Here is a 26748-nt window from a genome sequence, read left to right on the forward strand (position 1 = left end):
ATATTATAAGAGTTGCTATATAATATTTATCACAATGATTCCACAATATCCCAGATGAGAATGTGTGTTATTTCAATTGCCTTCACTGTGATGGGGCACACGGTAGTGTAGTTGAGTGAGGCACTATGCTACAAACCGGAAGGTCACAGGTTCAAGTCCTGATGAGGTCATTGGATTTTTTTCAATTCACCTAATCCTTCAGGCCGCACTATGGCCCAGGGGTCGACTCAGCCTCTAACAGAAAAGAGTACCAGGAATACTGTTGGAATATTCTTGGGGGTAAAGGGCGGCCGGCGCGTAAGACTGACAACCTTGCCGCCATCTATCAGCCAACTGTCTAGAAAATCTGGGAACCTCAACATCTCACAACCCGATGGGCCTCCACGGCCTGTTACAAGGATACATTTACTTTTTACTTTACTTTTACTTCACTGTGATATAAATCTGCTCTGTGAAAAATGGTCCTGGTGACATACCTTTATACCAGGCCTCCAAAGGTGTCTCATGTTAAGCCCTTCCAGATCAACTAGAAGTGACCAAGTTGAGATAGGCTTCCCTTGTGTCCTTGTAGCCTCTTCCATTAACTGAAGGCCTTCCTCACACACATGCAGAGTCTGAAAATGTTATGATGACATTAATTTCAGAGCAATGAGCACTACCATGATATCTTTCAAGGAACAGTAACTGGAAAACATGGCTACAAGCTAACTTTTACACCATCTTAAATTATTCTTTTTACTGACCTCCCTACAGTATTTATGGCAGAAGAAGAACTTTATTTTTAATTTCTGATATTAATATGTGGTACATTTCCCTTTTTCTAAATTATGATTTCCCTTAAATTTCCAGAAGGTGGAGGGTTTTGGGGTAGCAGATGCCTGGCTTGCACTCATTCATTCATTTATTGTATATTCCATAAATCCATATACATAGATATAGAACCAGTCACATAATTAATATAGTACAATACAAATATAAATATATATGTACAGTTTATAATCATTAAAATAGATAAAAAAAATGTGTTAAATTTATATCAAAAAAACAGTCTTACATCACTATACATAAAATTATGCAATATTAAAATTGTTTATGCTATTATCCTTACTTCTAGGCAAATTTGTTACTAAAGAATTCATCACCTGTATAAAAAGAGTTTTGCAATAAAAATGTTGTCAACTGAATTTTAAAATTTTTCAAGTCATTAGACATAGATTTGATTTTTGGTGGCAAATGATTAAAGATCTTTACCCCCATGTAACATATTCCTTTTTGGAATTGTGTCAGACTAGTTTGCGGATAATGCAGATCACAGATAGATCTGGTACTACAATTATGCATTTGTGAGTTGAATGTGAACAATTCCTTATTTACTATGACAAACAGAGAGATCGACAATATATATTGAGCTTNAGGATCTGTTTAACTTATCAATTACTGCAACAATATGACTTTCCCACGTTAAAAAATTTTCAATTTTTAATCCCAGAAATGATATATTAGAAATACTTGGAATTTGATTGTTTAAATAACTAACTTGAACGTTTAAGTTTTTACTGTTTTTAGTTCTAAACCGTAGAATATAAGTTTTTTCATAATTTATTACTAGCTCATTTTTCCTAAACCATTCATTTATCATCTCAAATAATTTATTTATTCTAATTCTAATCTCATATATGAAGCTTTGATGTATCATTTTCATGCAACCACATCCAACAATTTACAGCTATGTACAATTTCATTTTGTACTACTGAAGAAAGACATTCAATAACATCAGTATGTTGTGAATCGCTTTATCTCTTCTTTGCACAGAGTTCATAAAATAAGTAGATAACAGGTGTCAACATTTCAGAAGAACCTACAGTGAAATTCTGATTTAATATGCCCACATTTAGTAAAATTCCATATTTTCTGGCTCAAGCTAAGGCTCAATATAATGAATGCATTATTTTCCCATATTTAGTAAATTCTGATTTCGTAAATAACCTGCACTGAGTTTAAGAAATTTTGACATTCCAGAATTGACAAAATCCCTTTTCTCCTTTCCTTCACAATCAAAGATACAGTAAATTCATTTCAATCATATTTATATCAACACTATCACCAAAAGAAACTTATATTTTAAAATATCCCAACAGTTTCATTGCAGCCATATGATATTATCCTCCCATCTATGTCTGGGTCTGCCAAATGGTTAGTTTCTTGACTACAAAACAGTTAAAACATTAAGTTACAACTTACAAGCTGAAGAAGCCCCTCTTCACCGATAGCTTTCAGCAGTCCCTTCACATCCATCTGACCAAGTCGCAATAGGTACAACGGTCGTCCATCTGAAAACATTTTAAAAAATGTCAGAACATTCAAACCAGAGATGTGCTAAATCTGGAGCATTCAGCTCAAACAATTATGGATAATATCCTGAAATGTTCACATAGGCAATGATAATATTCAATAACATCTGGGTATTAAACACAAATTAAGCTTTAGAAAACATATGTCCACCTAATATGTCTATATAGATGCAAAACTTCGTTGCTAATACCATGATCTAAGATCCCCACAGCAGTTGGTATAAAGAATGCAATCTTCTGGCTTATAACACCAGGTAGTCCAGCAAGACCCTGACATTTCAGAGGTACATACTGCCTCCATCTTCAGGGTTGAAGAGCAAGCCAAGCAACCAGCAAGAAGCAAGCAGCAAGCAGAGTGAGCTGATTAGTTGCATATTTAATTTACTCCTTGACCATGAATATGAAGGCCACACATTCCCACAAAATGTCAGTGAACTTATACCACACTACCAGACACCACATCTTCACAATCATGGATGTGAGATCCTCAAATCAAATGTGTATTTGGTTCTCACCCTTGTCACCATGGTGCCAGCCACCCGGAAAGTAATCCTTCACAACCTGCGGTGTTTTATATTCTGAGAGAATCTTATCAACTTGATGTTTCTTACGCCACATCAGGGATTGTGACAGCATTTCCCGGGCCTTCTCCACATTGAAGTCTCTTGCCCTCAGAAACCGGAGAAGTGTAGAATCACTAGGAACCTGGGAATAGACACAGTGCAAGTCATTGTTTTGTTGGTTTTCTGGATTGGTCCAATATAATCAACTGATCTGTAGTACACACATAAAATGTAAAGCTGCCTTTGTGCTTAAGTAGTAAGCACCATGCTATAAATACATATTGGGAAGTGGAAGTATAGCTCCACACATCTTTCTTAATGTTGACAGCAGATGGAGGTGAATGATCAACTTCACACCCAGCTGCTTTACTCCTGGAGAAAGAGGCCCTGAACACACTAGACCAGAGACTGGGTGGGTTACAGTGCCAGTCTGGAGACTGTGGAGAGATGAAAAGTCACCTCTGCAGGAAGTAGAACCCTAAATCCCAAGTTGTTCAGCCCATAGCCTACTGACTATACTGACTGAGCTAGATTTGTTTCAATTTAAATGATAAATGCAGATGCCTTATAAAAAGCAACATTTCAAATAACAAACATTAACTATAATATAACCAGAAAAAAAAAAGAGATTTAAAAATACAAAAATGAACAAACAATGGCAAGGAACATATGCTTTGAGTTGACCAGATAAGCAGTAAGAAAAGAATACGCCTCAAGAAATAAAGTTAGTAAATAAGAACAGTTGATTTACCTTGCCCTTCTGTAGGTCTGCCACCCATTTTCGAAGCTGAACTAATCTTGACTCCTGCAAAAGGGTCAGCTCTCCTAGATAGCGCTGAATGTAATCAGTGTCCAACTGGAACTGAGATTCTGAAAACATTAAGTAGATTCATTAGCCACAACATTCTCTTCCTCCTCATTATGATGATCATCACTGTCAACCTTTCCAGCATTACACCTATTGATAACTGTTATGGATATTACAAAACAGTATTCTACCATTGCTTCAGAGGCCTCTCCAAACTCCTTTTTCCTCCTGGGTAATATATTTAAACTTGCAGAATCCTGCCAATGTGATCTTTCAATTTCTTCTGCATTAATTCTGTTCTATAAGTTCTGTTATTTCTGAGATATATAATTTTTTCATAATTTCTTCATTTCTTTCATGGTCTGAAATGGTGTATCTCCTCACAATGTTTTATAAAAAGGCTTTTCACATACATTAGGTGACACATTCTTTATGCGTCATAAAGAAAAGTTCTTATGAAAATATTATTTCTGCCCAATAAAATAAAACTACAATTCAACCCAATTCCAGTTGAAACATTTTATAACACCCGGCAACTGGGACACCATGTTGATGATGTGCTGTGTTTATTTATTTATGCATTATTTACACTCATGCCATCAGCAACACACAGCACATGACAGAACAATTAGTGAATAATAAACAGAAAAATATGCAGCAGAAAATGATCAGAGCCTAATTTGTGGTACTATGTCCACATATGCGTGAAGGCACAGGGGATTATTAGGAAAATCTTCAGCTAGGATAGTCAGTCTCCAAGCCAAGATCTGAACCCAGGACCTCAAAAATATGAAGAAAGGGTGCCAACCACTCAACTGCAGCATCCAGTAGATGAAGAATTAGCTCTGAGCAACTTCAGAATACCAATATTTATGACTTCTTAGTTTAATGATCATATTCACCCAGACCTGAGACAAAGCCTTGGAATTCTAAATGTGAAAACAAAGAGATAAACTGTCACTAAAAGGCTTTACTATTTCTCAATAATGTCACATGTTGCCTATGCAGCGTTACAAATAACTTCACTTAGCCTTCGGATTCAACAATTATTTATTGAACTCATTCCCTCACAGAGTCAGGAATACAGTTACTATCACTTGCAGTATCACAATTACTGCTTCCACTATACCTCGGCAAATACTGAACTGCCTTCAACGGTGACTCTTAAGACTGATTTGTTACCACGGAAATGCATTATTCTTGCTGGTTCAACAATCCATTGTTACGCAACGAACCTTCCATCTCTGGGAAAATGCGTTTGTTGATTCTGCAATTCCTACACATCGGTCCACTGTTATTGCGTTACCATGGAAGTATCTACCATGACCCCTGGGATGTGACACCATACAATGAGGCAAACAGGTACCATTATTCCTCAGGATCCTACAGTTTACAAATTAAAAGAAAAAGATGAATAGAATCTGACAGATGGTTACCATTGTTTCAGAAGAAGCAGCAGCCTCCATCTTCAGGGTTCAAAAGTGCTGATATGGACTAAGTGGCAACATATCTCACAAGACCACAGATGTAATATTCACGACTGTAAGAAATTCAAATCTCATACTATTTGAAGAGTTCTGTCTTCTGGGATATAATGCCATGTTGTCCAGTGAAAGTCAGCTGGCACTTCTTTCACAATCAGGATAGATTATTGAAAGAGCCAAAGAGAAAGGAGATTTGGACACACATTTATGTATACACAAAGCAGGGGGGCCCCACCCTGTGAACTGACCTGATGAGAGATGTGGTGCTGTTTTGCTAGCAGTTGCGCAAGTACTGTAGTCAGAGGCAGATGCTCCCAGAGCAAATTCTCCTGAACTTTGACTTGTATCACCATGTGCTCTGCAAACAAACAGAAAAAAAAATAATTTCACGGATTTAGTATAGCAATAAAAACAAATGAACATGAAGACACACACAGTCTGAATCTGAATGTTAACTTAGACGTCACTAATGGCATTTGTTGTATTTGTAGTTTTAAAAATGCTATCAGTAACTCAGGCTCTATAGCGCATATGACTGGATGACAGTGATAATGGCTTAGAAAAGATGTGGAAGAACTGGTCAAGCATAACTTAAGATATTACAACAGCATCTGCCTCAAAGGACTGAACAAAACCATACAGAAACACCAGTGCTGTCAGTGTTCCACCCAACAATCAAACCAAACACCTCCCAAATAAGAGTCGGTAGTATCACTGCTGGAACCAACTTGATCAGAAGGATGGCATTTAATGCACCTTCAATTAATGGTACAAAATATTACAGCTGTGATTTATAAAAATGTATCCATCTGATATCATATTTATTTGTAAATGTAACAAGCACTGATCTCACAAACTGTGCTGCCATTCAGTCACATTTCCTGTAAAGGTTAATATGCAAATTTAAATAGCCATATTCACTTCCACTATATGACATCTCATATTTCAGTTTTCGTCATCAAAAAGAGAAAGTTCTGAACCAATTTCATGAAACTTATTAAAAACTGAGTCATTATGGGCTACCTCAACACTGTACTTTTTAATTTCCTACAATCAGTAATAACATATGCTGGATGCATGAACTGAAGATGTGGGAGCAACATTAACACTTAACAATACAGGGCACTTATATGATGTATTGTAACAGAGCTTTTAAATATATGTCAATTTTATTAAGAGAAGAATTTTGTAGACTCTATAATAATGACCTGGTAGGTGGCTGCACAAACGTTTTCTTCATCTTCTAATATAATGGCAATAATGAATCACTGGAAGTTATTATGTTGTACACATACTCAACAGCTAGCAAATAAACTTTGTAAAATATGTTTTGCCCTAAGAATAATCAGTAGAGTAGCTGGGCCAGAGACTGTTCGTACTTTATATTATGCGTATTTTCAATCTATGTTANCTGGAAGTTATTATGTTGTATTCTTAAGGCACACATAATGTAAATTTAAGTAATAAGTTCTTCACACAATAAAAGTAATATAACATTAGTAATATTAATAAATCTGAAGACCTAGAACTCCATGAAAATAAGAAAGAAAACCTTATGAGTTCAGTTCAGTATTCCTTGTCAAAAGTTCATGCTCTTTGTCTGGCTGAAACATTTTTTCCTCTCAGTTAAATGAAGGGTACAATAGACACACACACAGTTCTGAAGATAGTTTTTTATATTACAGTACCTTACCTTAGATAATCATAATCATCATCATCATCATCATCTTCATCATCTGGCACTGCCTTATTAGGCTCAGACCAAGGAGGTAAATATGTCACACCTTCTTTCTTCAACTCGCTAATAAAATGCTCGATGATTTCTTTACCCTGAGACAAACATAATTATGGTATGTCTTACCAATAACAGCAATAAGACATAAAAGCATGAAAGACTTTTATGCCGTTAGGACTGAGAGAAAGATAGAAAACCTTAATTTGTATCTGATACATACTTTCAAAGCAATATTAATATATAATAAAAATATAGATTGGCTATGCTACAAGCCCCAGAAGGTCGTGGGTTCAAGTCCCGATGAGGTCATTGGATTTTTTTCAATTGACATAATCCTTCCAGCCGCACAAGGACCTGGAGTTTACTCAGCCTCTAACAGAAATGAGTACCAGGAATTAAATAAATAATTTTCCTGGGGAGTAAAGCACGGCCGGCGCATAAGGCTGACAACCTTACTGCCATCTTTGAGCTGACTGTCTAGATAAGGTGGGACACCCAACGTCTCACAACCCTATGGGCCTTCACGGCCTCTTACAGGGATAGCTTTACTTTAGAAATATAAATTTCTATATAACATACTGAAACATCCGTTTTTGTGTTCTTTTATGAGTAATAAACTGTAACGAAATAAGAAGACAGCAGTCCTCTTGGATGTGGCACCGTGTAGGTATTGTGTTAACTGACGTTTGGGAGAAACATATCGCCTCCATCTTCAAGGTTTCTTCTTTTCTCTTCTACCTTGAAGATGGAGGTGATACGTTCCTCAGAAACGTCGATTAACACAATACCTACACGGCTCCACATCCCAGAAGACTGCGCTCTTCATAGTCACTGCCTGTGAAAACCTGAAATCTTACATGTAATCTTATGAGTAATAAACTGTACTGAAGTAATTATTTTATCTATCTATAATTTATTTAACTCAGACAGCATAGGAGTGAATGATTGCAGGCCAGTGAATTAATTGGAAAGGATCTGGAATGAAGGGGTATGGCTACATGCCCCATTTGACCCTTTGTAAGGCTCCAACATCTACATGCAGTGAAACTGCAATTTAAAGTTTCTTCCGGGGACCAGTAGATTTGAAGACAAAACTGAGTAAAATCTTAAATGGAGGTAATTTAACACTGATATTATTGACTTGGGACAACTCAAATTCAGCGTTCACTGAAGCATAACTTTAAAGCAAGGAATATTTTGGTGTTCTACTGCACTGCGCTGGAGCAAAGAAAAGACGTCCTACTGTAGTTTACGCCTCTCACATTTACTAACCAGCCTGAAATGCTTGTTGCTAACAAAGGTCATTACTCCTTCAGACTGTGGTCCTCTGGGTTGTGACAATATGGAGTCTTGTGGACAAATACCACTGTTTCAGAGGAATATGCTGTCTCCATATTCAGGGTTGAAGCATGAGCCACTGAAACATCTGTATCCACCTGCAAGACTACATGATGTAATAAACAAGAAGACCACAAACTGAACAACTACTGCCATGAAAACCTCAAAACTTATGTAAAGGTTATCACATCATATCACTTCCAACAACCACATCTGCAGCCTTATTATAACTTACGAAATCACAATGAAAGTATCCACACACTCTTAGATTTCTGGTGAGACCAAACATAGATGGGATGAAATGAACTGGATTAACATCATTCATAATTAATTTGTAGCATAATCCGACAGGACCGTAACTATTTTTAAACCTCATTTATTAACATACCTTGGCAATATTTTGTGAATACTGTTTCATGGCTAACTTTTCCATAGAATTCTCAAATCCAAAGAAAGATCTGATATCAAGACTTGCTGACTGCTCAAAACATGTCCAGTCTGAATTTTCTGGATGAACCTGCAAACCAAGACAATTACTCAAATACACTGCTATACAATGTCCCATTCTTTGCTTCAAGTTTATGGAGATAGTGGATGATGGAAGGGAAGGAAAGAAGAAATATGAAATAAAAGAATGAAAATGAAGAAAAAAATAAGAGAAACCCTCACTGCTCTCACATAGCATGTATATTCCCAAACAGTCTGCTTTTACCGGTTCTCACGGCCTCTTCGCTTGCAGAATTCTTATATTTTCTTCTACCCTGAAGATGGAGGCGATACGTTCCTCCGAAACGTCGGTTAACACCACTTATACACGGTGCCAAATCCCAAAAGACTGCTTTCTTCAAGAGAAAGGCTGTTTCACCTTTCTATCATGAAGGTTATTTGAAGATGCTAAATTTAAGTGCTTTTTTTTATTCAAATATACATATACACATACATATGTATGTAGCTTCCTTCTGTAAAGGCGCCTAATAAAGGGGTGATGTATAGCCCAAGATGTTTTAAACATGCAATATTTTCATTATATCATGTATTATATATATATTTGGTGTTTCATTTCACTCAATGCAAGCAGATAATAATTTTAAAAAACATGTTCTCCCTGCATTACTTTTCAGTTAGACATGGAAGCTCAGTTACACTTTCAATTACATTACTAGCTTTGGATGCGTGATGTAGTCAAATTTCCATTATGCTTTAATAAGTTTCCCCAGACAAAATCTTATCAAAATTCAACAAAATTTAAAAAATATGGCAGGTCCATTAGGTATTATGGCATGGGTAAAAGGGAGAATGGGGGAGTGAGACACAATCTTTTGAAGTTATGTGATAATTTATTTAATTTAAACATGATTAGTATGGCACTTATTACAAGGGTGAGTCAAATGAAAACCTTAAATTTGTAATAAAAAATCGAAATTTCGCACCATTATCCTGTAAGTTGGTGAGCGTGCTACAAACAGCACGCAGAATGGCCTGTAGGTTGCAGCATAGTGCAGATTCACGAACACCGTCACAGCACCAGTATAAGATCGCTGCCGCACTTGAGACTTGCACCAGGGAAGAACAGCATTCTGTTATTCGGTTTGTGTGTAGTGAAGGTGTGAAAACTACTGAAATTTATCGAAGAATGGAGTTTCAGTATGGTGATGCATGTTTGTCACAGCAGCAAGTGTACAAATGGAGTAGGAAGCTCCTCGTCCAGGTCAGGCACATTGAGTTGTGACTCCAGAGAACACTGCAGCAGTTGAAGCCATAGTGAGGGAAAACCGCCAAGTGACATTGAATTAAATTGCAGCAAGTTTAAACATTAGTCATGGTTCAGCACACCACATTGTGCACAATGTGCTCCAATTTCACAAAGTGTCTGCAAGATGGGTGCCACAGCAGCTGACTCCTGAATTGAAAGACCAATGTATTGATGCTTGTGAAGAACTTCTGCAGCGCTTTGAACGAGAAGGTGATGACATCCTTGCAAGAATCGTTACTGGGGATGAAACCTGGGTTCACTTCCACCAACCGGAAACGAAGAGAGCAAGCAAGGAATGACGCCATTCCTCATCTCCAAAACCAAAGAAGTTTCAAATACAACCATCAGCAGGGAAGGTTCTGCTGAATCTCTTTTGGGATGAAAAAGGCATTATCTTGGAGCACTACACGCCTAGAGGGACCACTGTCACCAGTGCATCACTCAGATCTCCTAAAGAATCATCTTTGGCCTGCAATCAAATCAAAGCGACGTGGATTGCTGTCCACAGGTATCCTTTTGCAACATGACAATGCAAAGCCCCATATTGCCTGTACAACAGTTGTGACAATCAATGACCTGCATTTTGAGTGTCTTCCTCATCCGACATACTCACCAGACCTTGCCCCAAGTGATTTCCATATGTTTGGACCACTCAAAGAAGCAATGGGAGGAAAGACGTTCCGTTCCGATGAAGAGGTATGCCACACGGTGTATGAGTGGTTGCGCAGACTACCAAAAGAATTTTTTTCTAAAGGAATTCATGCACTTTGTAAGCGCTGGAGGACTTGCATTGAGCGTGGGGGAGATTATGTTGAAAGGTGATACAGCTTTGTACCACTTGTGCACAATAAATAATACTCAAAAAAATATTTAAGGTTTTCATTTGACTCGCCTACATACAAGTGCAGTAACTGTAACTTACATAATATCTGCATCTCTCAAGAACCACCACACGGGAAGCAAAACTTTCATTATGAGCTTCAATATTAAGGGTTCGGTTTCTGACATCTAGCATGTTCTTCTGAACAAAATAAACAAAATCAACGCCTATTATCTGTAACAAACAAAGCAAAGATGTCATCTGAACATTAGAAACATATATCACACCATAAAATAAAATTTTTTATCAGATAAGTGTTACACAAAGAATAACACTTGGAGACAGTGTAGTTAGCAGATAAAGTATGTGTATATACATTTGGGACACGGAAAGAATGATCATGAACAATGACGGTTCAAACTGGCCACCTGCTCCCTCATGCTACCTAGTATTACACACCTCCCATCCCTTAACACCAATAACAGATCAAGAACACAAATATAATAAGTCTGTAGGCACAACAAAAGCCAGAATTCAAGTCACAACACATGGAAGAGGGGAAGGCATGCAGAAGAGAGGTAGCTGCTAGGTAGATGGGTGGAGAAGAATCAGTGTTCATTCTTTCCCTGACCTGACTTCACATTCTTGCTCTGAGAAGTTTCTTGCAGTCTGCAGCTGATATAAAACTTCAGATTTCTCACGGGCAGGCTGACTTGGAGATGGATGACACAAAAAAGATCAAAAAAATGGGAGAGTAGTAGTATATAACGGGAAGGAGTTCTGTTGCTGAGAAGAAGGGTTAAACGAAGAGAAGTGAAGCCAGACTTTGCTCAGCTTATGCTCGTCTTTACGGTTGAAACTGGGGAGCTGTTTGATTCTTTCCCTCATTCACAGATGGTGAGTCTGTATGTTTACATACAGAAATCTAAAATAATGGTAAAATATCTGTAACAAGGAGCTCAACTCTAGAAATTCCTCACCTTTCATGGAACCCAAAGGCTCATTACCATGTTCACAAAAGCCCATTACACAATACATATATGAGTTAAGACAACTGGGAGAGTACAATACATGTGGAAGTCATAAAATTTTAATTATAACCCAGAAGAAACAGAGACACAGGTGCAAGAAATTGTGAGTTAGTCCTTCTCTACATGTGCCCCCTGCGAAGGCCACACATTTTCCCCAACGATGCATTAGCTGCTGGATACCCTGATCATAGAAGGTCTCATTTTGACTGTTTAGGAAGTCCTCCACAGCAGAAATTACATCATCATCTTGAAATCGCTTATCACGAAGCGGCTTCTTTAGCCGTGGAAAGAGGAAGAAGTCACTCAGTGCCAGTTCTGGTGAATGTGGTGGATGGGGGAGAATTGCATATCCCAAACTGGCAGAAAGTGTCGTCATAGCGTGAGCAGCATGAGCCGGTGCGTTGTCATGAAGAAGTCGCACACCTTTTCCCAGCATTCTGAGTTGCCTTTTCTTTATTTCCTCCTGTAATTTTCTCAGAAGGTTCCAGTAGTACTCGCCAGTGATGGTGACACCCTTTTGCATGTAGTCAGTCATGATAACACCTCACCGAACCCAGAACACACTCAACATCACCTTTCCTGAAGATGGCTGGGATTTGGTCTTCTTTGGTGGTGTCAGATCTGCATGTTCCCACTGCTTGCTCATTTCCTTTGTTTCAGGCTCATAATGATAGATGCAACATTAATCCATTGTGATCAGGCAGTCAAAAAATTCCACATTTTCGTCTTGAGACAACTGCAAAAGTTTCTTTGCCACATCCATCCGTTGCTATTTTTGAACTGGTGTCAACAATCATGGCATCCAACACGCAGCGACCTTTGTCATGTGCAACTCATCATGGATGATGTTGAAAATGTGGACCTCATGAATAATAGCTTCAATAGTTATGTGCCTATCAGATAGGATCAAAGTTTCCACCTGTGCCACAATCCCCAGTTCCTCAGCAAGAGATGGTCTTCCACTCTGGGGTTCATCTTCGAGGTTTGTCTGTCCACAATGAAAGTGCCTCTTCCATCTGATCACTGTGTCACATATGATGGTACACCTTCCTGATACATAGCAATCATCTGGTCATGGATTTCCCTGGCAGACTTCCCTTGCAAATGCAGGAACTGCATCATAGCACAAGCCTCCACTTTCTCAACTGATGTCGCCATTTTACTTCTGCTCCTTCCGGTGGCTCCCTCTGTCCACTTGGTGCAGGAAAATTTGACTGTCTGGAAAGCTCAGGAAATGGGCTATCTCCTATATAGAAGGTTATTTTGGAATTATGATTTTCTCATGCTGTGGTCTAGTGGTCAGAATTGCTGGCTACAGATCTAGAGGTCCTGGGTTCGATTCCCGGCGCTACAAACCTTTCTGAGTAGTAGTGGGTCTGGAACAGGGTCCATTCAGCCTCGTGAGGATAATTGAGGAGCAATTTCAAGGAAACAGCGTCTCCGGTCTAGAAAACCGAGACTAACGGCCATGGGGAATCATTGTGCTGACCACGTGACACCCTCTATCCGCTAAAGCTAGCTCTAACTTCGCCGACAAGCGGAGGTCGCTCAGTCAGTATAGTTCGCTTGCAGACTACAGGCCATGGAGTTTGTTCTTTTTATAATTAAAACACTATGACTTCCCATCATATATGCATCTTATTTTTATTCAATATATTACCTTTTTTAATAAGTATGGTGCTTCCACGTTGAGCTTACAACGACGTTCAGTTACTCTTTGACTTCCATCTGGACTATTGGTGTCTGATAATACTTCACAACCTACAAACACAGGGATTTGTGGACAAGTTGGAAATCGCCGCTCATATGCCTGAAACAGATGAAAAATTTTAATTTCTGATTAGGTTATATGCGTCACACAACTACATGCGGTAAATAAACGAACTACATGCAGTAATATTTTCTCAAGGACATTGTATTGTAGGTTTTATTTATTACCTATATCTTCTAAGATTCAACCACAAGGCAGGATCCTTTTAACATTTTTACATCCATTTAATACTTTCAGACATTATGAAACAGTTTATACAATACCTGCCTGATAGTAATTATAAAGAAAGTGAGCAGAATTAAATTTGTTTGGTTGAGTGCTCAGTCTGTTACACATCAATTCTTGCTTGCTTAATACTTTGAAGTCTGAAACTCAGTTAAATAATATTTAACAGTTTGGTGTATGGATCATTAAATAAGCAAGGGGTTTGGATAATTAGAACCAACCAAGAACTAAAACAATTATTCAACGCTCCTGATCTCATAGTAGATATTAAGGCACAAAGAGCTCTGTCTTCTGGGATATAAGGTTGTTTAGTCTGCTGAAAGTCAACAGACATTACGGAGGACCATGTAGCCTCCATCTTCAGGGTTGAAGAATAAGCCAAGCAAGAAACCAGGGTGAAGCAGGTAGCAACATCAGTTGACTTTCAATATATTCAATATACTATATCTCAGAAGACAGAACTCAACATTATCATCAATGTGAGAACTTAAAATGCTACTTAAAAGGAGACTTTTGGGTGGTTGGGGCATCTGATAAGAATGGATTAAACAAAGGTGAGTAAGATATCTTTTGAACTAAGTCAATAGGTAGAAGAAAATGGGAAAAACTCCAGTTTAGATGGTTGAAAGATGCAGACAATAATTTTTAAGAACTGAAAATGAAGATATGAAGACAAANACTGCTCTACAATTAAAGAAATAGAGAATATAATAAAATCTCTTAAACCAAAAAATTCTTGTGGATATGATGAGATATCATCTATTATTTTAAAATTATGCTCGCCATTTATAATTTCACCTATAAATTACATATGCAATAAAATGTTAAGGGGAGGAGTTTTTCCTGATAGACTAAAATATGCGATAATAAATCCTCTGTATAAGAATGGTGATACATGGGATGTGACTAATTATAGACCCATATCACTCTTGACATCTTTCTCAAAAATATTTGAAACTATAATATATACAAGAACTTTAGAACATCTTAATAAGTATAATATCCTAAGTAGTGAACAATATGGATTTAGGAAAGGATTAAAAACAGATAATGCAATTTACAAATTGACTACAGAGATTTTAAATTCTATGAACAACAAACAATTAGTGGCAGGTGCTTTTTGTGACCTGGAGAAAGCCTTTGACTGTGTAGATCATGATATCTTATTGTCCAAACTTAAATCTTATGGTATTACTTGGAAAGATCATGCACTTTATGGATCTTATTTAAGTAACAGATATATTAGAACAGTAATACATAAAAGTGATGTGAATACAGTATCCTCAGATTGGCTTAGTGTTAGACAAGGAGTGTCGCAAGGGTCTCTATTAGGACCTTTAATGTTTCTTTTATATATAAATGACGTGCCTAAAATATTAAATAAATTTTCTACACCTATAATTTTTGCTGATGATACTAGCTTCTTATTTTCACATTCTAATATAAATGATCTTAACAGGAATATTCTTGTAACTACTGAAATCTTAAATGGATGGTTTAGAGCTACTAAGTTATCTTTAAACTTTAACAAGATACGCATTCAATTTAAAAAGCACGACAGTAATGTCAGATACTTTTACAATAAATCACAATAATAAGTTTATCAACAGTACCCTCAGTACTAAATTCTTGGGAGTTACAGTTGATAGTGCCTTAATATGGAAGAATCACACTGATTTACTTGTAAAGAAATTAAGTAAGGCTTGTTAACGTAATTAGAAATATGAAATATTATATGTCTATTTCAGCTCTAGGGGTAATCTATTATTCCCTTTCTTCACTCCTTAATGAGCTATGGTATCATCTTTTGGGGAAACTCATCTCATAGTTCTACTATTCTTCTTCCCCCCAAAAAAGGCTATCAGAGCAATGTTGGGATATGGCAATAGTTTCGTGTAGAAACATATTTAAACAGTTAAATATTTTATCATTTGCATCAAAATATATATTTTTGTTGATAGTATTTGTATTGCAAAATAAAGTTCTTTTTCCATCAAACACTGATTCTCATACTACTGATACCAGACAAAGACAAGATTTGTATCTACCTCAAGCTAATTTAACTATTTATCAAAAAGGAGTTCATTATGTGGGTATAAAAATATTTAATAAATTTCCCATAGAGATCAAGAACAAATCTAACAATTTTAAAAAGTTTAAGGTTGTATTAGGGCATTTCTTGAACACTCATACGTTTTATACTGTGGATGAATATCTAAATAGGTAACTTTTATTATTGTTGTATTCACTGTACTGTCTAGTTGTGTAGTAACTATGTATGTATTCTATGCTCTATATTATTTTATGACATGTTCTATATACATCTTTGCATCTCTTGAACTTACAATAAATACAAATACATGGGGGAGTGGAAGTACAGCTCCACTAATCTTAACCTCAGCACCAGATGGAGGTGAGTGGTCAGCTTCACGCCCTGACCGTTTTATCCCCAGAGAAAGAGCCTTAGCATGCACTGGATAGGAGGGCAGGTGGGCCCAAGAGCCAGTCTGGACGCTGCGGAGAAGAGAAACCGAGAATCGAAACCTGGTAGCTTAGCCCATAGCCCATAGTCCATCCATATACCGAGTGTGCCACAATGTTAAATCATTATTAGGTAACAAAAAAAGACAATAAAAAACTGGCCATGTAAAGAGAAACTGATTTACAACTACCACGTTCAGTATTACAGCCTTGAAATTTCAGAATTAAATGGATACTTTCAGGTTTAGTGGGTCTTGTAAGTATACTCCTGCTTAACATTCAGGTGCCTCTTTGCTTCCTCAGCTGACTGTGCATATTTCAAGGATAGCTCCCTTTCACAACTGCTGGCACGCATTTGATTGTTATGTTCCATACATAACAACTGGGCTATATACACTCATTATCAGCCCAACCAAAGAGTAATTTACAGAATTTACTTCTGTCCCTGTCATGGATGTCCAGTGCTTCCCATGCACACCACAAAGAAGAATATGCTTACAGTTTCAATTCACTGTCTTCAGGAATATGATACCACATAGCATCAAATGACAGGTTGGCAGACACATGAAACGGAAATAATTTTGGTAAAAAGTGGCCTAATTGAGCAACCCAGATCGAATTATTTTAATTTATTAATACATCTAAGCTGATTGCCTCAAAATCCCACCTAAGGCTTGAGTCATCAGAGGTGACCAGCAATGTCAATTGTTCCTAGCATATTCCAGCATAACTAAATTCCGTGGCTTTTAGTCCCAAAGCGAACTATACCGACCGAGCGACAGCCGCTTGTCGCCGAAGTTAGTGCCAACTTTTGCGGATAGAGGGTGTCGCGTGGTCAGCGCAACGAAACCCCACGGCCGTTAATCTCGGTTTTCTAGACCGAAGCCTCTATTTCCTTGAAATAGCTCCTCAATTATCCTCACGAGGGTGAGTGGGCCATATTCCAGACCCATTACAACTCAGTAAATCTGGTAGCACCGGGAATCGAACCCGGGACCTCTGGATCTGTAACCAGGAACTCTGACCATTAGACCACAGAGGCGGATCATATTGCATCATATTTATGTAAATTACTAAACACTTAACGACAGATTGCGAGATTTTTCAGTCACCCTTTACTATCTTGGCACTTTCCTAGAAATACTGGGGAATAGCATGAAAAATCTCAGTAAGGACAACAGACATCTGGCCAAGATTCAAACCGAGCACCTCTCAAATAAGAGTCTACAATATTACGGCTAAACCAACCCGATCAATAGCAACGATTTCAAGAAACCTGCTGCCTCCATTTTCAGGGCAGAAGAGTAGACTGAGCTTGGAAAATATGGCGTAGCTATGGAGAGAGGGTGGGCCGCGACTGCTGTTATGAGCGAAGCAGTGGGAGCAAGGAGAACACTGTAACAAACATTGACCCTTTAAACAGTTTTGCAAAGGCAGAAAGAATTGGGGCAACAATGCTTTCTACATGAATGAATAAGGGGCACGGGGAAATCGGGAGAGACATAGTAAGAAAAGGCTCTCCTACACTGAAGACAGAGGCAGCACGTTCCTCCGAAACGCTAGTAACTATCCATCAGATTACACGGCGTCACATAACAGAAGACAGATGTCTTCATAGTCACCACTGTGAGGACCACAAGTCACATACTTCCTGTTCTCTTGTTTTGATGAAAAAATAAATTTCATACGTTGCTACATTTGTTTTTTTAATAGTCCTCAACTTTGCCCTTCATAAATAATAAGTACTGAACGGGGCGGGCTACACTTCATCTCTTTGATCTTCTTTCACTGCGACGTTAAAAATTAATCTTAGGGCTGATGACATAACATACGATAAGAAAAAACACTTGGAAAGCACGTGTATACACAACACAGTATTACGTTATGTAAGATTCAAATACCAGATACAATAACACTGGCATAAAACCTGCTACCAGTTTTATGAGGTACTGTTGAAAACAAACATCGTTACAAATACCTAACCGTCTTAACCTCAACAACGTGAAAAGGTTCTGTAAAGGCAGCTACATTTATGCTTAGGTACTACATTTGATTCAGAAACAACATGCATTAAGCGGTGCGCTTTCTCGAGAACTTTTTCCGGCAAAGATGGACATTATAATATCGACTCACGCATACATTCTATTGCTGTCAGCTTCAAATTATATTCGTAACTACTTGCTAACAAACATAACGACAGAAAAGCACACTGTGACTATTTATATAAATGATTTTTTATCTACATATTTTAATCAGTCATCTCCTGCTGTTGCATGTGAATAGATTCATCATAAAAGCTCTGTATACTTAAGACATCACAATGCAAAAAAAAGATAATATATGCTCTGAACAGGATCTGAACCCACAATCTCAACTCTCAAATTCTCAAAGACACAGTCAGCCTTACTTAATGAACTGTGGTCAGCATTCCTAAAATTATCTCTCTGGACAATAGAATTATATTGATGTTACGTGAGATTTTAACAGAGCGCTGCACAAGCTGGTTGTTAAGATTCTGCCGGTAGATGGATAATTACTCTATATATACAAATAACATATTTGTTTTGTTTCTATCTCTTCGCCATTTTACATCTTGGTCTTCGTGGTGGTTTCTTTCCTTCTGGCTTTCCCACCAATATTCTATATGCATTACACTTCTCCCAAATTCGTGCTGCACATCATGCCCATCTCATCCTCCTTGACTTGATCATTCTAATTGTACTTGGAGATGAGTACAAGTTATGAAACAAGGACAAGTCTCCTTGTTTTAGACCATTCTGGACAGGAAAATTATCAGACAAATGTTTACTTATACAGACTTTACTATACGTTTCATTTAAACACATTTTCATTAGCCTAACTATTTTCATGGGTAAGCCAAACTCTATCAGAATACTGTACAATACCCGAAACACAGGCTCTCTTGAAGTCTGCGAATAACTGATGTACTGTCTCATTGTACTCCAATTTTTTCTATAGTACCTGGCAAATGAAAAAAAAAACTGATCAGTAGTTGAGCTGTTACGTCGAAGACCACACTGACAATCCCAAATAATTTCATATGTATGTATGGACATAACCTTGAGAGAAAGATATTGAATACAATTTTGTATGAAGTTGATAGCAGTGATATCCCACGATAATTACTGCAGTCAGTTTTACTGCCCTTCTTGTAAACTGGTACAATAATAAAATCATTCCACTAATCATACAATTCTTCCTTATTCCAAATAGAATTAATGAGCTTATGGATCTTACACCCTAATATGTATTTGACCTGGTTGAATCAGTTCTGCCGGAATTTAATCACTACCTGGCGGTTTGTTGGGTACTAACGGCTCAGCTGTAAGTAAGCCTAACATCATTGGCCCCACGAATATTCAATAACTAAGAGAATAGTACTTCCACCTTTTCAAAATGTTGTGGGAATCTGCAAGCAGATCACCATTCTCGTCCTTCACTAAGTTACTGCTAGGCTGGTAACCCCTCTTAATGTCATTTATTCCTCTATACAGGTCTCTAATGTTCTTGTCCTTAATGTTCATTGCAAGCTCATCAATTTTGTCTTTCAGGTATTCCCTCTTTTTGTTCCTAAAATGTCTGCTGATTTCAATTGTTATATTGTTCAAATTATCCCCGTTTAACTAGCTTGGATCCTGTAACCAGTGCAATTTGGCTCGTTTTATTTTGTCTAAGAATTCTGAGCATCCTTCACTGAATCATGGCTTATGCTTCTTCAATTCATAATAACCTAGACTCTCAGAATTACTGGGTTCCTGGACTTTTTCCATCGTCCGGAATTCTAGGAAATAGAAAACACGACGTTTCGGAAACTAGATATGTTTCCGTCTTCAGGTGAGGAAGGAAGACACCTACTCAGTTGGGCCCCTTAGAAAGATCTAATCTCAATCACTGGACAATTCCTATCAGATTTACTCAGTTATTTCAGTCTAGTCTTATATGTTGAAATAGCTGGGTAAATCTGACAGGAGTTGTCCAGTGATTGAGATTAGCTCTTTCTAAGGGACCCAACTGAGTAGGTGTCTTCCTTTCTCACCTGAACACGGAAACAGATCCAGTTTCCGAAAAGTCGTGTCCTCTATTACCTAGAATTCTGGAATATGGGAAAGTCCAAAAACCAAGTAATTCTGTGTGTTATCCACCATCATCAGAACGCTTTATAACCAACCTAGACTCTCTTTGGCGTAAATTTTGATATTCTAATAGTTTCTCAAGCTTTATTAACATCCACCTCAGTGTTTAACATTTTCTAAGCTGCGAACTTATTTGGGATTTAAACACGATACTGTTTTTATCCTCTACCTCGTTTAAGTGCTTGAGATTGAACCTCTCCATAAGAACTCTGTGTGTTGCTTGCTAACTCCCTGAAGGTGACTCCCTAACTTTTGCCGCCACCAGATAATGGTCAGTATCGCAGTCTGCTGCCCTGAACGATCGAACATCAAGTACATTTGAATGCCGTCTCCTGTTTATGAAAATACTGTCAATTTGATTGTGAATCTTTCCATCAGGAGACATCCAAGTATATTTATGAATGTTACGATGTATAGGAACATTGTACTTTTGATAATCAGATTTTGGGATGTGGCAAAATTTACTATTCTAATTCCATTATCATTGCTAATTTAGTGTAAACTTTCATTCCAAACTGTTGGTTTGAAAATGTCTTCCTGGCCCATTTTGGCATTGAAATTTACTAACAAAATTTTCATATTGTATTTAGGGAATGTATCGAATACACACTCTAGTTCCTCGTAGAAGCTGTCCTTCCTCTGTTGGGGCACGACCATTCAAAACGATATCACACCAGTGCCTTCTCAGTAGTATGTACGCCATCCTATCACTAACAAACTCTGACCCTCTTAACTGCACATGTGATTCTCTTACGCACAAAAAAGCCTGTACCCAATTCATGAGTCTCATTCCCCCTCCCATAGAAAAACGTGTATTCGCCTGCTGGTTCGGTGCCCCCTCCGTCCCATCTGACCTCCTGTACTCCCGGTAAATCTATCTTATATTTGAGATTCCTTTCGCAACTGTATAATTTCTTGCGTTCCACATATCAAATCCCATCTCCATTTCCTTTAGCTTAGGTGGTTTGTCTAAAGAATCCGGCCAAGCCTGAGGCCCTTTGTGACATTTCGTAACAAGTTATTTTTCATGGTTAGGAGTTGTTAACTCCACGCGCAGCGGCCTCCGTAGTCTAGAGGTAACGTTCCCACTTCATGACTCGTGGTACGCGGGATCAAATACCCGGCGGAGGTCCTCGAATTTTTAAGGGCGGAAAAGTTCAGGGAACAAGTCCTCCAGGAAGGACTTTAAGCTGTGTCCCGTGTCGTAACTTTACGGCACGTAAAAGAACCTCATATCCCCAAAGGGGATCACTGAGCCAAATTCCAGGACGTTTCCCGCCCAACAATAGTCTCTAAGGCCTCTGATAGATGGGGGAAGCATTATAGATACCGCTAAGCAAGTGGCCGAACTCGCTTGCTCGGCGGGACTGATGGTACGCACCATTTATCGGTAGGGTATGGAGACTGGTAGAATATCATAGAGGGAAGCACAATAGATCAAACTGGTCGCGGTGCATGGGAAAACCCACCCTCTCTAAATAACTAACTAATAGCTCCACGCTCAACTCCCAAGTTGGAGGACCGTCCCTTCTCTGTTGTCCGGGATTGCTTATTCAATCTATTCCACACCTGGAGGGTGTCTCCTCCATCCGCAACCAGAGGGTACGCCATGCCGTGGTGACAAAGGACCCACTTATCATAATTTACCAAACTTCAGTTAATTGAAATGGTAACTTAATGTGGGTGACGATATGCCTTCTTACCATCTGGATACGATTCTGGATTACGTCACAATGAGACGGCATACAGATGTAGTATATTCCCACCAACTCTATCTTCATATTTAATTCATTATGGACACGGTCACAATACTTGTGTGACCTACTTAAAAACCAATTGATTTTTTTGACCTTGCTAGTGTACCACGCCCTCTTCACTACCAGTTCGTAGAACTTCAAATAAATGTAACTACAGTTCCAGACATAGCATTGATACTTGGGATAACTAAGTTGTTGCATTTCGTTCTGCGTTAAGAGAGACAATGTCAACCACTGGGAAACTGTCTGAGATCTGCTCTTTCTAACGGACCCAATCCATTTTAAGTTTCGAGGTTTTGAAGGCGGTGACTTTACAGATTGTGGTCTTATGAGTTCTGACACAGTGCAGTATTGTGGGGAGACGATGTTTCGGAGCAACATGCTTCATCCATCTTCAGGGTTTAAGTGTGCAGGTTCATTGAATGGCTCAAGAAGGTTGTCATCAGAGTCAAATGAGAGGAAACAGAAAGGAATATGAACGTCAGAACCCTTCAGAATTGACTTTAACATTTACATTCATGACCACAATTATGAAGTGGAAAAAACTGCTGACAAAATTAAAGTTTCTGTTAATGAAACGAACTGCTGTCTTCTGGGAATTCGACACCGTGTAGTCTGTAGGTCCCTCCAAAATATTAATAACTTTCTACCTGACTAAGCGGCTTCACAACCCAGACACCAAATTCACTGACGTAATAACTTCAAATCTCAAAAAACAAATATGGTTTCCTTTCACAATTACTCCTAGTCCAGTGTCTTCTCCTATTATAAGTGGCTGAGTTATCTACTGTTCACCGTTTAAATGCAGAGACCGATTAGTTGAAAGTTAGTCATTTAATCCATAAACATTCATTACAAATAGTATCTATAGCCCATTCACTAGAGTCGTCATCTTAAACACGAACTAAAAGAAGATTGGTTTAAAACAAGAGAGTCGCATACATTTTCCAGTATTGCAACACGACAGTTATATTTCTTCTTGTTTAGTGTATCCGATACCTGTATACACCTTATGTCAAAACTGTCCTTCTCTTTCGTGTTCAAAAATAGACCCCGGATCCTCTTCTTTTTGTAACACAGTGCTGTAAAAAGCTAAGTTGTCCATGTGCTTAACTAATTAAGTAGTACGCCATGAAGGCGTATGTGGGACTGGGTGTATAGACGCACATTTTCTTGAACTCGGCACTAGCTGAGGGTGAGTGGTCAGCTTTACGCTCTTGCCACTTTACACACGGGGGAAAGAGCCACCGGTACCCACTGGCTAGGAGATTGGGTGGATCCCAGAGCCGGTCTTGACGACGTGGAGAAAAGAAAGGTCTTGACCCTACCGGGACTCGAATTCCGACCCCTCAGTCGTTCAGCCAATAGACAGTTGCTATACAGACTACACTATCGGCAGGAAAATAAAACTACAAGACCATAATGTCTCACACTGAAAACTTCGACTCTTTGGCGAAATATAAGCCTCCTTCATCCATAATTTTGGCATTCTGTGGTTAAATTGTTAAAGTAAACAACTTAATTATATTTTTAACTGACAAACTAAAATAAACATGCATTCTCTACCATTAGTTACGGGTCAGACAGCTTATTTTGAGGAGAAACTACTGACTGTGTCAGCCACTTCTCACCCACTCCTCTCCCTCCCTCTCCCCCTTCTGAGGCCCAAAAACGAGTAGTTTATTCTCTTTGATTTCATGCTCTTGAAAATTATCCTTGTCGATAACTTTTTATATATCATTTGGCAGGTACAAGTTCAAAAATTTTCTCTTTTGTCAGGAAGGCGGGGATTAACCAAGTAACTAATTAATTAACCAATCAACTCAGTCCATGGAATACAATCATTCTTTAGACGCTTATAGTCGCTCACCTGGCTAAGAAATAGCCAGCCTCGCGATCCTTCTGAAGCACCTGAAAATGATAACTGAAAGCCAAATCTGCACTGTTTCACACTTTACATGCCAATGTTTGCGCAAGCATTCTTGCCAATCAGCTTCAGTCATGAGAGAGTCACTCGCACTTAGACTGGCTGTCTATACGACGGGCAAGCGAGCCTATTCACGGAGAAGTAGTTTGCAGTAGAACGCGGATATGCCACTCGCTCACGACAATGTCCTGACGAACTGATTCTGTTGCAAGTGTTACTGACAATCTGAGAACAGTAGCTATAAACACAGTAAACCCTCACTAATCCGGTTACAGTTAGTCCTTATGTCGGGTAATCCGGATCCAAATATGAAAAATAACAAATTCTGTTCACAGTTGCGTACATACTTTAAAAGACACGTGGGATTTAGGAACAAGAGGGATTAGAGCAAGAGGACTTTCAGACTGTGTTCAGGACAACTGGAGAGACTGAAACCACACAAGAAAATATCCAGGACTAGCTTGAGCTTGATGAAGGAGACCCTGGATTTCAGCTTCTTGTCCTTTTATGGTTTTCAAATAAAGGCTCTACGGTGATACCTTTTATTTTATTTTATTTTCATCAACACTACCTATATTATTAAATTTTCGATTTTTTCTAAGTCTTTTGTTTGTATTTTAAGGTTATCTTCTGCTTCATTAATCCGGATTATCGCTTAATCCTGATGACCTCTCCCCCGCAATTAATCCGGATTAACGACGGCTTGCTAAACTTCCCTTCTTTTGTGAGTATGTATAAATAAATTCAGATTAATTCGATTATATTTGCAACCTCAGTTTTGCCCAATGCAACGCAACTGAGAATCGCGAAAGAAGAAAATGTATCTTCCGTGATACGGAGCCGTACTGCGAGGACAACCTCGAGCCTCACGATACATTCCTGTTTACACGTACAATACCTTGCACTGGTCCGATACCTTTTACATCAGTTACAAGCATAATTACGCGTGTGTTGCGTTCATTGAATTTAAATTTAGAGAACAACTTGACTCCTTACATCCACTGAGAAAAAAATACTAAGCATAATAATAACAATAATAATACGTCCAAACAGGTTCCCAGTGAACACACTAACCCTTTAAACACCAGTGGTTATTATACGTACCACCTCCTTTAATACATTAAAACTCTGCATTATCCCCACAGAATGTATCTGTGTGTTCCGTATGGTTCTCACAATAGACAGCGATTATTTCCCTAAACAGCATTAACCGGTTGGGCTTTGTAGAGGAGACGTAATGTGTTTCCTGTGAGGTACGGACTGAACTCTGCATTTTGCCCACACAGTGTATTTGTGTGTTCCGTATGGTTCTCACAATAAACAGCGACTTTTCCCTAACAGTATTAACCGGTTGGGCTTTGTAGCGGGGACGTAATGTGTTTCCTGTGAGGTACGGACTGAACTCTGCATTTTGCCCACACAGTGTATTTGTGTGTTCCGTATGGTTCTCACAATAAACAGCGATTATTTCCCTAAACAGCATTAACCGGTAGGACGTTGTAGCGGAGACGTGACGTGTTTCCTGTGTGGTATGGACTGGATTTATTTATATTTTTATGAAGAAGAAATTCAGTCTTCAAAGTGTTAAACACGAACAACAAGCTAAACCTGAAGTGACAATTTTTAGTTCAGTAACATTTCCAAGAAGGAGACCATTGGGAAGAACAAGGCGTAGATGGGTGGACAATATTAAAATGGATCTTACAGAGATAGGATGGGATGGTACGGATTCGCTTGATCTGGCTCAGCATAGGGACCAGTGGAGGGCTCTTGTGAAAAAGGTAATGAACCTTCGGGTTCCACAAAATGCTGGGAAATCCTTGAGTAGCTGCAGATTTGGCTTCTCCTCAAGAAGGGCTCAGCTCCATAAGTAAGTAAGTAACATTTCCAAGTGTTTGAAACAAGGCTGTCTGGAAAACATTTCGTCCTGAGGAGGGGGACCTAACTACATGTAACGAAGTCCTCTCTGAAAGTTAGCAGTATGTCAAATTGTCAAACATTCCCTACCTATAAAATAAAACCCGAAGGTTCACGACCGTGTTCAGTCACTTGTCCCTGAGACAACAACAAAAAAAGACCACTGAACATAATCATATATTTTCTTTTCAAACCCCGTTTTATATTCTACTCCCAAGACTTCATCAAGACAAGCAATCTTCACACACACCGTAAAAACCTCAAATTTCACAGTGGAAATGAGTTGCAAAATTTAGGGAATTTGAGATTGAAAAGCGTAAAATAAAAGCATGACCAAAGCAACTGTCTAAATGAAACATCTCGGAGAAAATTTCTAAACGAAAACGTTTGCGCAGCGAGCGGGAAAACTTTCATTACTTCAGCTAAACTATCTGCGGATCCCTCGACACGCATTCCCAAACCGTAATCGGACGAAACCCCATCGATTACTAAGACGGCAATGAAGAAAGTATTGGGAGTACGGTGAAACAAAGAAACTGATCGCATTCAATACGCCAACATGGCCCGTGCATATAGATGAATCATTTCTATACCGAGCGAGATTTCAACCACGTAGCACGCAGGTAGGAATC

General features: G+C 38.5%; 1 protein-coding gene across 1 annotated transcript in view; it reads right to left on the reverse strand.

The window, feature by feature from the left end:
• Window positions 1-428: 428 nt before the first annotated feature.
• The window catches only part of LOC111867146 (protein real-time), a 43457-nt gene continuing 17137 nt past the window's right edge, over window positions 429-26748 (reverse strand). Inside the window, exons 2-10 of the mRNA XM_023856715.2 lie at window positions 13545-13694; window positions 10956-11087; window positions 8669-8797; window positions 6901-7037; window positions 5456-5565; window positions 3667-3785; window positions 2868-3057; window positions 2243-2331; window positions 429-614 (exon numbers count right to left, since the gene is read on the reverse strand). Of these exons, the coding sequence (XP_023712483.2) occupies window positions 429-614; window positions 2243-2331; window positions 2868-3057; window positions 3667-3785; window positions 5456-5565; window positions 6901-7037; window positions 8669-8797; window positions 10956-11087; window positions 13545-13694 (1242 nt within the window). The remainder of the gene's footprint in view (window positions 615-2242; window positions 2332-2867; window positions 3058-3666; window positions 3786-5455; window positions 5566-6900; window positions 7038-8668; window positions 8798-10955; window positions 11088-13544; window positions 13695-26748) is intronic.

The sequence above is a fragment of the Cryptotermes secundus genome, unplaced genomic scaffold, assembly GCF_002891405.2.
Source record: "Cryptotermes secundus unplaced genomic scaffold, Csec_1.0 scaffold448, whole genome shotgun sequence".
In the NCBI taxonomy this organism is placed as follows: Eukaryota; Metazoa; Arthropoda; class Insecta; order Blattodea; family Kalotermitidae; genus Cryptotermes; species Cryptotermes secundus.